Source organism: Humulus lupulus, chromosome 9 (genome assembly GCF_963169125.1).
Source record: "Humulus lupulus chromosome 9, drHumLupu1.1, whole genome shotgun sequence".
Taxonomy (NCBI): Eukaryota; Viridiplantae; Streptophyta; class Magnoliopsida; order Rosales; family Cannabaceae; genus Humulus; species Humulus lupulus.
This window is the reverse complement of record NC_084801.1, coordinates 144,553,616-144,565,944: the sequence shown is the minus strand read 5'-3', so window position 1 is coordinate 144,565,944 and position 12,329 is coordinate 144,553,616. Positions and strand designations below refer to the sequence as shown.

The window sequence follows — 12,329 nt, the reverse complement described above, 5'->3', positions numbered from 1 at the left end:
AGATCTCTTCAACAATTTCAAATTTTGATTTTTGGACACACATACACTATTTATTATATAGTTTCAGCTAAAAAAAAATTATATATATATGAAAAGGAGACCAGATCAAGAAATTAAAAAAGATAGCCAAAACTGACTGCTGGTGGCTGGTAGTTGCTATATATGCCTGGTCATATACATAAATATATATATGATCAAATAATAATATATATTATAGTATATTACTGTTGAAGTAGGACCGCTCCTTCTTTAAAACAAGGAGCCCATGCAAATTATATAAACCTATATTAGAATCTCTAAATTCTTCATAATATTCTCAACCAAACCAAACCCTTTTTAGCACACTATTCTCTCTCTCTCTCTCCTCTCTCTTTCTAGACACACACTCAAAGAGTCTCAAAACCCTGACATATACAAGCTAATCTCTCTCTATAAATATATATATATACATATATTATGAACCAAATACAAAACCAAAAAGGTTCATCAAAAGTAATAGTGCAGAACATGAACAAGAGGAGGTTAAACGAAGAACAGGTGAGGGTTTTGGAGAGAAACTTCCTCTACGAAAAGAAGCTAGAGCCGGAGCACAAGCACCTGCTGGCGGACCAGCTCGGCATCCCAGCTCGGCAGGTGGCCGTGTGGTACCAGAACAAGCGCGCAAGGTGGCGAACACAGAACCTTGAGGTGGACTGCATCACTCTCCAGCACAGGCTCGACACTGCTTTGGCCGAGAAGAGACGGCTCCAGAGAGAGATTCTAATGCTTCGTGGTGAGCTCGACATGGCTCGCCAAGCTCTGCAATTAACCAATAATAATACCAATACTATTTATTATGATAATAATATTCATAATAATAATAATGTTGTTTCTTCTTACTGTACAACTGATCAAGAACAAGGAGATGGACGAAGCTGTTCTAGCTTTTATGATAATCCTCAATATGAGCATGTGATCAATGATTATGATCATCATCATCTTGATCATCATGATGATCAGGCTCTTCTGATAGATCATGACTTTTTTTCTAACTTGATTGATTGGTAGTGATATTTATGTATCGATCATATATTAATAATGGTCACATTATTATATATATTTATATAAAAGTGTAGGTTATTATTAATGGTGTAGTGTTAATTTCTTCTATTATGATTTATTTTTGGTCCCACAAATTTAATGATATTGTTGAGTTTTTATTTTGTTATGTTTTAGTGAGATGTATATGCATAAATAATTAATAATATATATTATTATTTTCACTGACACACAATGTCTTCTAAGAAGTGAACTTGATTGTATATAATTGAGGCCTAGTATATATATGTGTAATGTTGACAGTAACTAGAGAAATTGCGTCACCTATATGTAACATTATCACGTATACATAATTATACACATCTACGTACTTTTCTATAAATAAAATAAGAATAAATAGGAATTTTGTCCGGTGAATTATTACCATTTTTAAAACGTGTCTCTGAATTTTTCAGTTATAATAATTCGGAGAGCACAACTCTACGGTGATGATACTTCAGGGAATGTAAAAAAGTTACATGTCAAGGAATGTAAAAAAGTTACATGTCAATTTTTCAGTATGTCATGTCACTTTGTTTGAACAATTGGTATAATTTGATAGTGATAATAGTTCAAAGAGAATTTTTAACACCACAAAAAAAATTGAAGGACATAATTTTGAAGTGGTAATAGTTTGGGTTCAAAAATCTTAGTTAGTCATAAAAAATATTGCTAAGTAGCATCCTAGTGTGTCGAATAGAACCTAGTATTAAATTTGTACCATTCACATTATAAAGTGTTGGGCATATAGGGTGTTGGTCAAAGTAACACTTTTATTATTATTATTATTATGGTAATTAGCTGCATAAATACCTAATATTTGCATTTTGTTAGGGAAATTTAACTATTGATGCATAAAAGTGTCACATATAACAAAATAATATCAAGCTAAAAAAACCATATTTTTATCCTAGTATTCCCCTGGATTCCCAAAATGCCCCTATCATAAATTTCCCTATCTTTTTCTCCTATTGTCTTCTCCCTCTCTATCTCTCACATTTTCCCTTTCTATCTCTCAAGCTCTCATACACACAAAAAAAAAAAAAACAAACAAACAAACAAACAAAACAAGGCAGTCACCATTATCTTAATCTATACTAATTTTCAAGCTTGGATTTCAGGGGCAAGTTATGAATTCTTTCAAGGCAAGAACTTCATTTTGGATTTCAGATATAGGGGCGAAAATCGTATGGCTAAGTATATATTTGTTATATGTAGTGAGGAAGCTTGTTTATCTACAATATTTTTGCTATTTCGAACAGATATGTGTATACCTTCATGTTTTATTGTAATTTTTCACTGTCGGAATGGATTTTCTTTCCTTTCTTGGTTTTTTTCTGGGTCTTTTGTCTGCCTCAATGAGACTCGATGGACCTCGAAAAAACCCTCACACATTTAGGGAAAATGACTACCTCGATGAGACCCGACGGTCCTCGATGGACCTCAATAATACCCTCACACATTTAGGAAAAATGGCTACCTCGATGGTCCTCGACAGAGGCATAGAACTTAATGTATGTAGTATATGCCTCGATGGGTTCGATGGGTTCATAAGAAATTTGTTAGACAGTCTGCCTCGATTGTACTCGATAGACCTCGATAGGCCTCGACATATCTCGATAGAAATCGATTTTTCGTTATTTTATGTTATAGTTTTAATTTTTGACTTGTTTTTTTGTTTTTTTGATACAAATTCGACTGTTTCCATATTTGTCACATTCAATGGTGTTTGGGAACTGGAAAATAGGGTTTGGATTTTCAGGGATGCTGAAAATCAAGTTCTGCCTTTGGAGAAGGTTGTGACGTATGAGCAACTGCTTGACATTCTGTACGATGAGCTTGAAGTGGATAAATATGTGCATGACTTGAAAATTGAGGTCTCGTACACATGCCTCTCACAATCCATCAAACCTACCGTTATAAAAAATGATAGGCATGTGCGTGCATTCATTGGGTTAGCATCGAAATCTGTAGAGAAGTTGATTCATCTATGTGTGCCATTGGTTAAGAAGGGAGGTATAAGAAATGCATCGGCCTCTCCCAACATTGATAAAGAAGTTCGATTTGAAGAGAATATTTCTCCCCCATGTCATGGTCTCAAAGGAACTCAAAGTGAGGTTGGGACATTTGTTCCCGAGACAAATCCAGACGTTATAGTCCATGATGATATACCCGTTAGAGATCTGCCATATTTTCATGACACAGCGGGGTACGATCTTGTTGCTGATGGAATGGACTTGGTGGGCCAGATATTAGGGCAAATTTGCCAACACAGATTTTAGATGTTATGGTAGTTGAGGAGCGCAGAATAGAAGATCGGCAAACACCTAGGACCAGCAGTAATCATCCAGGTCCAAGTAGATTCGATGATAGTTTTAAATGGAGTTCTTCATTGGACTTAGGTGAAGATCGTAGAACATGGAGTGCTCCCATGTTCACCAAAGAGGATATAGAGACCTCACATCATCATCATTCCTCAATCGGCAAAGCTTCAGGAGAATTTCACCTTGGCAAGTTCTTTCAGAACAAGGTTGAATTGAAAACCAAAGCATCCATGTTTGCGATGAAGAATAATTTTGAGTTTATAGTGAAGAAATTTGAGACTGATGTGTGGTACATTACCTACAAGGATCCTGATTGTGGTTGGATATTGAGGGGTAAGAAAAAAATGTGATCTGAAATGTTCGAGATTACTGTATACAACAAAGTACACACTTGCTTACATGAAATTTAAGATAAGGACCACTATCAAGCATCACTGTGGGTTGTTGGCCACCGAATCAAGAGGAAATTTGCTATCGATGGTACTCGGTACATCGTAAACAACATAAAAGAGGATATGAAGCACCATTTTGGGCTCAAAATGAGCTATGAGAAGGCATGGAGATGCAAAGAAAAGGCTCTTATGTATGTCAGAGGGACACCTGAGGAATCATACTCCAAGTTACCTGGATACCTGTGTCAGTTGGAGCATAAGAACCCAGGAACAATTACTGATTTTGTAGGAGAAGATGGTCGTTTCTTGTATTGCCTCTTTTCCCTCGGTGTTTCTAGGTGTGGATTCCAATACTGTTGTCCTGTCATTTGTGTGGACGATACATTCTTGAAGAATAAGTATGGTGGACACATGTTCTGTGTTGTTGCGTTGGATGCAAACAACTAGTTGTTTCCAATTGTGTTAGCATTGGTGGACAATGAGAACCATAACTCTTGGACTTATTTCATGAGAAAATTGAAGGAAGCCATAGAGGACGTTGACAACCTAGCTTTTGTGGGACAGGCATAAAAGCATTAATCATGCTTTGGAGCTTGTATTCCCAAATTCCTATCACGGTGCATGTTACCACTACATTTGTATGAATGTGGTGGCAAAATTCAAAACTGACCACTGTCAAGACATCATGGGGTGTGCAACGTACGCATTTCAAAAAATAGAATTTCACAAGTTCTTTGACAAGATTAAGGTAATTGATCTACCCATTGCTCAATATCTTGAGGTAATTGCTTTTGTAAGGTGGAGTAGCGCTTATTTTCCTGGAAACCGATACAATATCATGATGAGTAACTACGCAGAAAGCTTTAACAATAAAACCAAAGAGGCAAGGAGCTTTCTAGTTGCCACTTTCCTTGAATTCATAAGATTCGCTCTTTAATCTTGGTTTGCCGATAGACGTGAAAGAGCTGCAAAAGCAACAACTATGTTATCACCTGAGATGGAAAAGGATGTGAAGCAAATAGGTGAGAAAGAAATTTTCCTGGATGTCCAAGTCCTTGGTCATCATGAATTTCTTGTGGTCGATGGAAATGGTGATGGTGAGGTGAACTTGGCCACAAAATAAGGCTCTTGTTTCATGTTCCAAAGCATTGGGATACCCTGTGTACATGCTTTTGCTGCAGCCAGAAAAAGAAGCATAAGCATTTACTCATTGTATTCCCCTTGCTATAGAATCGAGGCATTGAGGGACACTTATAAAGAAACTATTTACCATGTTTTGAACGAGGATAAATTGGTAATCCTTGATCATATCAGAGATATGGTTGTCGACATCCTCGTTGAGAAAACCCATGTAGGAAGGCCCAGGAAGCAGAATAGGCGAAAGACAAACTGTTATGCTTTAGTCGAGGAAAAGATCATCAAGCCACGTAAGTGTAGCAGATGTAGTGGTAGTGGGCACACAGGAAGTCGTGTAAGGCTAGGCTTTAAAATTTTGTATTCTATAATAATTCTATTGATTTTGCTACATTTATTATATTCATATACCTCTTTTAATACTTTTTTTGTTTTGATCTAAATAAATAGTCTTCAAAAAAAAATTCTTGTCAATCTCGATAGGATTCGATAGGCCTTAATCTGGACCCATCAATGCCTATCGAGGCATATTTGGTCTAGTATTATTCTGGACCTGTCGAAGCCAATCGAGTCCTATTGAGGCCTATCGAGGCATATATCATTATGTATTATTCCAGACCTCTCGAGGCCAATCGAGGCCTATCGAGGCAGATTTGGTCCAGTATTATTCTGGACCTGTCGACACCAATCGAGTCCTACCGAGGCCTATCGAGGCAGATTTGTTTAAGTATTATTTTACCTATCGAGGTCAATCGAGTCCTATCGAGGTTTATCAAGGCAGATTTGGTTAAGTATTATTTTTTACCTATCGAGGCAATTCGTTTGACCCATTGAGTTTTGTCGAGGCAGACACATTCTGTGAATTTAGTAGTTTTTTATTTAATAACTTTATCAAAAAATAATGTTCGATAAAAAACCATATACAAAACTAACTATATACTATACTATACAAGAGGTGTATCAAGAAAATGTAAAGAGCATCACGGTGACAAATTCTGATAGAATAGGTTCACACACCACTTGGTCCTGAAATGTTGCATGTTTTCATCGATAACGGTATCGAGTGGTAGCCTGGAAACCAAATGCTCGATATGTTTGATGGCAAACATACCACAATCCCCACTGCATACAATTCATCTTATGTTAATACAAGAAAAAATTAACTTTAATATTCAGATTTTAAAAAACACTAATTAAATAGGGGAATAGCTTGTCTTAGTCTGAGGACACTCCTCAGGGGAAATACGACAATATGAAAAAGGCTTTGCTTTCTGCTCAGGATATATATGGAGGTCGTCATGGTCGTCAAACATGCCAGAACATCACAACTACGAAGGCAACAATAAGCACCAAGGCTTGATCACTTCCTCCAACAGAGTCGGACTAAGCATGCTATGGTTGGAATCACAAATGTTGATGCACCACGTTGGAATGGAGACTTCAATGGCGATCCAATGTTAAACTTTCTCGACGTGCATTTTCACATTTTCCCAAGATATGAGGAATTGATTATCATTGCCCTTTAGCATTTTCAGCACATCTTCGTCCCATGTATACTTAGTGCCGATGTAACGACCCAAAAATCACTAATAAGGCTTAAAGGCCTTGATTAGCATGCCGGGAGGGAATAATTGGTATATGTGTGACTAAATGGTTAAATGCATGATTTTGTGGCATTCATGATTAATATGATTATATGAATATGTGATATGCATGTTTATGAGCATTAAATATGCATGTGGGCTATTTTTAGCTTATAAGGGCATATTTGTAATTTTGGTCCGTTAAGGACATAAATGTGATTATATGTGATAAATTGTTGAGACCACATCATTATGTGAATATATTTGCAGTATATATATGGCCCGAGACGGTCCGAGTGAGCGGATTAGCGAAATAGTCACAGCGAGGTTTAATACCCGGCTCGAGGAGTGTAGGGGTATTTTTGGGAATTTAGAGAATATTTTGGGATTTATAGATATTGGATAAATATTTGGTAATTAATTGGACATGATGGGATTAATGGGTGAATGTTAGGAACACTTGAGGAATTAGTGGGAACTGGGAGCGGAATGACCATTTTACCCCTAGGAACAATTTGAGGACTAATAGGCTTAAGGGGAAAAATAGTCTTTTGTTAAACAAAGGATATATTCAGTAACCACATAAGATTAATTCAGAAAGTAGTAGACACTCTCAGCTCTCACTCTCCTTCTCCCTCACAATTCTCTCTCTCATTCTCCCTCTCTTTACACTTTGAAGCTAAGGAAGAAAACATAGAAAAACTTGAGCTTGGGAGGTGAAGGAATTGAAGGAGAAGGACTTAGGCTAAGCTGAAGGGAAAAGCTAAGGGAGTAAGCTAGGATTTGAAGTTGATCTTGGCTGGGTTAGACTGAGGAATTAAGTTGAAGAAGGGTAGAAGATTGTTGGAGAACTCAAACTGTAATTGAGGTAAATTCTAGTTCTTCATCTTTGAGTTTCTGGTTGGGTTTTAGATAGAATTATAAGTGCTTGGTTAGTTCTAATTTGGGGTTGAGGTTTTGTGTTTAAATTGGGTGAGTAAAGGTCTTAAATTCATAGCTAAGTTGGTTGTGGTTGTGAGGTTTTGCTGAGTTTGAATTTTGGAAAATTGGCTGGGGAAAAAGTGTGAAGGAAACCCAGGAATTCTGGGCACAAGGGGGCATGCCGCAACCCAGCTCAGGGGCGTCGCGGCCCGCGTGCCCAGATGGCCCTAGGTGGCTCTCTAATTTGGGGTCGAGCCGCGACCCTAAGGGGCAAGTCGCGGTCCGCTTCCCCCTAGTTCTTGAAGATGGAACCTCTGACTTAGGGGCAAGTCGCGACCCTCAGGGCCAAGTCACGGCCCGCCTGAAGGTTTTTGCCTTAAGTTGGGTTCTAGGATAGTGAGGCTCGGGGGCTCAAACTTGGGTGCTCGAGACAATTTCTACTACCCATTTTATTAGAAATTGAGGTCCTGGAGGCTAGTTTGTGTCTCCTAAGTATTTATTTGGATTAGAAGATGACGATTACCCATTGGCCACTTTGACTAAGTTTATCGCCAAGGCTCAGGACTGAGGATCGTGCTCGGGAACATTCTATTATCTCTGCTCAGAACTCAAGGTAAGAAAACTGCACCCTTGTGTGGTTGTAACGAGATTGAGATTCCCAATACTTGAACATATATATTGTATGGCTGAATGATTTATTTGGCATATGTTAATGAACGACCTAAGAGAGCCGGGGCTGATGATTTATGCACAAGACGTGGCTCATCCATTGTGAGCTGGGATCAGCTGGATAAACATTGGGCTCGGCCTAAGCGAGTCGGAGTTAGTGGAGTAAATAGCTCGGCCTAAGGGCGTCGACCCTGAGCATTTGCATATTATCTGAGTTATGAATCGAACGTACATGTTGACTATTATCAATTTGATGTTTATGATGTGTTGAGCTTTGAAATATATGTCTCATGATTGAATGATTGATAATATTGATTGTGTATTTGTTGTTACAGTTTTCTTGTTGGGCATTGGCTCACGGGTGCTACGTGGTGCAGGTAAAGGCAAGGGCAAGCTGGACAAACCATGAGTTGGAGAGCTCTGGGGGCGAGGTGTACATTGTCAGCTGCTCGTCCGCCACAGCCGAGGGATAGTACAAGGAAAAATCCTAAACTTGTATTTTTCCATTAAAGTGGCCACTGATTGTATATACTTTTGAGAATTGTAAATTTGTCTCTTAAACCTTATTTTTGAGATCCCATGTGCCAAACATCTATTTTAATGAAAAATTAACCGTTTATGATCAAAATCTTTTAACCCTAATCCGATTGTTGACCTTAGGATTACATTTTTAATCAAATGACTTGATTAGCAAGTCCTGCACAATTTTAACTACACAGTGTAATGGTCTTGGTTATCCAGGGTGTTACAACTTGGTATCAGAGCGGTCTAGGTTTAAGGGTTCTTGAAGACTGGCTGGACATGTACCCTTGCTGCTAAAGACAAGCTCGACTTAGGGTTTGGTAATTGTATATATGTGATTATATGATTAAATGTCTAAATGGAATATAAATGCTTTACTGCATGATTAGTGGGGAGCATGAGATACTGATAAGGGCTGGCCCTTGACTACTGTGTGATGATATTGAGGCATGCTTATTAGCATTGCTATTGTATGTGAATGATTGTTTGCATTTTGATTGCTTGTGGTTGGTTGAGTTCCAATGGGGGATTATGGAAAGATTGTTAACATGTCATCATTGCCTGGCCGTCGAGTCATTGATTGCAAATAAACTTGGATAGCTATGTGTCCAAGGAGATCTATACGACTAGCCAGCTCAAGGTCTGAGGCTAGAAATGATGACCAAGGCCAGAACCCTCCGCCAGTCCCTGAGAACTGGCAGTAGATACTTGCAGATATGAAACCCGGTTACAAAGTCAGAAAGAGCATATCCGTCTTCTGATGCAGCAGGCTCCATTAGGGAGTGTTGCACCTATTTTTCACTTGTTGTGGCACCAGTTGTACAAACACCTGAGGTTGGGAACAGGTGGGAGCCACTGTATGAGCGGTTCAGGAGACAGCATCCTCCAACCTTTGAGGGAGGACCAGATTCATTGAAGGTCGTATAGTGGATGAGTATGATTATTTCTATCCTAGATTTTATGAGGGTGGAAGGTAATTACAGGGTGTCATGTGCCACATACATGCTTAGAGAGGATGCCCGTATTTGGTGGGAGGTGGCATCACAGACCAGGGATGTTTCTACTCTGAGTTGGGATGGGTTCAGAGACTTGTTCAGCCAGAAATACTATAACGTTGTCGTCATGGCAGCGAAGGTAAATGAGTTTGTGGGGTTGGTGCAGGGCAACATGACAGTCACAGAGTATGCCCTGAAGTTTGATGGGCTGGCGAAGTTTGCACTAGATTTAGTGCCTACAGATGCAACCAGACATGACAGATTTATTCGAGGGCTTAATGCTATGATAGTTGTTAGGCTAACTTTAGCCTATCTTTTCAAGTGTCTTTATCAGTGTCTTTTTAATGGTTCTTGTGTTTTTGGAGCGGAATTATGCTTGTTTTTGCTTGATTTCAGGTTAAGCTTATGTTTTAGGCATTTGGAGTAGATTGTGTAGAAATCAAGCATTTGGAGTGGATTGTGCTGAAATTTCAATTAGGGCCGCGGCGCAGGAATTGGCGCCGCGGCGCTAGTGCGTATTAGAGCCGCGGCGAGCCCCTTTCCAGAGACTCGAGATTTTGCCTTTGCCTGGTAGGACCGCGGCGCAGGAATTGGCGCCGCGGCGCTATCGGCCGTACACTTCAGAATTTTAAGGGCAATTTCTTCATTATGGGGAGAATATAGAATGAGGTCTTCATTCTGAAAAGGGGATCGCGATTTTTGACGGAAAAGAGACAAAAGGAAAAGACAAGAGAAGACGGATTTTTTTGGAGCAAGCGTGGGCGATCTCCGACAACTCCCCATCTAGTTTCATCCTCTTTTTCTTTGATTTTCCTATGCTATTGTTTAGTTTGATTATGGATTTGAATTTTGAGATGATGAACTAAACTCTTATTAGGGATTTGATGGATATTGACTGAAATTATACCATGGTTAATGCTATTTGATTATTTCTTCTCGCTTGTCTATGAAATTTGTTCATATTTATGCTTAATGTATGTTTGAGATTGATCACCTCGAGCATGATTCACGATCCTAATGTGAAATCTGAAAAGTGAATATTAGGAATGCTCTAAGTGAATGAACATAGGTTTTGATGCGAAACGAAAGTATTTGCATAGCTTATGTGACTTATAGATTATTACTTAAAGCGAATTGATTGTTGTGCTATCTCAGAAATGCAATAGTTGACAATGCAATTTAGAACCTAAATGATCTGAAAAGAGTTTAGGTAATTTTATAATCTGTCATTTCAGTGAAGGAAGAAGAATAGTCAACTAGCGTTAACAATTGGGTAATCGAAGCAATTGAAATCATATCCCTATCTTCGCATCCATTGTTAAACCCTTAATTTCTTATTTGTTGATTTTGCTTATTTTGTTTCTGCATTATTATTTAAACACCAAATTTCATTGTAGCCAAATAGAAATATAGATCCAATTTTGTTAGTACTTAGCTACAATTCCCTTGGGTTCGACCTCACCTGTGTGAGTACTACTTGTATGATACGTGCACTTGCGTGTATAAAAATATAAGCAACAAAGTTTTTGGCGCCGTTGCCGGGGAATTGTTTAGTTAATATTACGTTAATTGGATTAAATTCTAATTTGGTTTACTTTTCACTTTTTGCTGACTTGTTTGTGTCAAATTCTTCTTATCTCATCTCAGGTACCATTGGTTTATGCGACGTCAAGGACCAGCTGCAAGAGTGCCTGTTGATCCTGAGATAGAGAAGACTTGTCGGCAAAACAGAAAAAAACAAAAGGTTGGAAAGAGTTGCACATAGGATTGAGTAAGAGGAAGTTATGGCCAACTACGGTAATAATGGGGGTGCCATAGAAGACCCAGCTAATGGTCAGAATCCACCCGATCGTAGCCTGAGGGATTATGTTTTGCCAACAATGACAGGGGTCCAGTCTTGTATAAGACCACCCACCGTAGATGCAAACAATTTTGAAATAAAGCCAGCCATACTTCAGATGGTTCAATCCACAGTCCAGTTTGGGGGACTACCCACTGAAGACCCAAACATGCATCTCTCTAACTTCATGGAGCTTTGTCAGACATTTAAGATGAACGGAGTTAGTGATGATGCTATCAGACTGAGATTGTTCCCATTTTCTCTGAGGGAGCGAGCTAAGAGTTGGTTGGTATCTTTGCCACCTAACTCAATCAATACCTGGAATGATCTAGCACTGAAGTTCCTCTCCAAGTTTTTCCCTCCAGCTAAAGCAGCTAAGTTGAGAGGAGAGATCAATAATTTTTCTCAGTTGGATAATGAGTCTCTTTATGAAGCTTGGGAGAGATTCAAAGAATTGATAAGAAAGTGCCCGCATCACGGAATAGAGAAATGGATGCTAGTCCATAATTTTTATAATGGGTTGTGTGGTACTACTCGCACACTCATTGATGCAGCAGCTGGTGGTGCGTTTATGAGAAAAAGCGCCAATGAGGCATATGACTTGTTGGAAGAAATGGCCATGAATAATCAGCAGTGGCCAAGTGAAAGAAGTTCTTCAAGGAAAGTGGCCGGTATGTATGAAGTGGATGCAATTTCGAAATTGACCGCTCAAGTTGAGGCCTTGACTAAGCAATTGCAAGGCAATGTGATAACAGCTCCAGTGCAACAGGCCCAGACTTTGTGTGAAATATGTGGGGGCCCTCATGCCTATGAACAGTGTTAGTATGCTGATGTAAACAACATGCCTATGGAGCAGGCTCAGGCTATTGGGA

General features: G+C 38.9%; 1 protein-coding gene and 1 non-coding gene across 2 annotated transcripts; one reads left to right on the top strand and one right to left on the bottom strand.

Annotated features, from left to right (window-relative positions):
- The first annotated feature begins 340 nt into the window (after positions 1 to 340).
- LOC133802093 (homeobox-leucine zipper protein ATHB-52-like) lies at positions 341 to 1,152 on the top strand. Its single transcript, XM_062240340.1, has one exon. It carries the CDS (start codon positions 457 to 459, stop codon positions 1,045 to 1,047), a length of 591 nt encoding a protein of 196 aa, XP_062096324.1. The 5' UTR covers positions 341 to 456; the 3' UTR covers positions 1,048 to 1,152.
- Positions 1,153 to 11,833: 10,681 nt separating this feature from the next.
- On the bottom strand, positions 11,834 to 11,940 carry LOC133802789 (small nucleolar RNA R71). Its single transcript, XR_009877535.1, has one exon. It is a non-coding gene; the product is annotated as a small nucleolar RNA R71 (small nucleolar RNA).
- Positions 11,941 to 12,329: the final 389 nt, after the last annotated feature.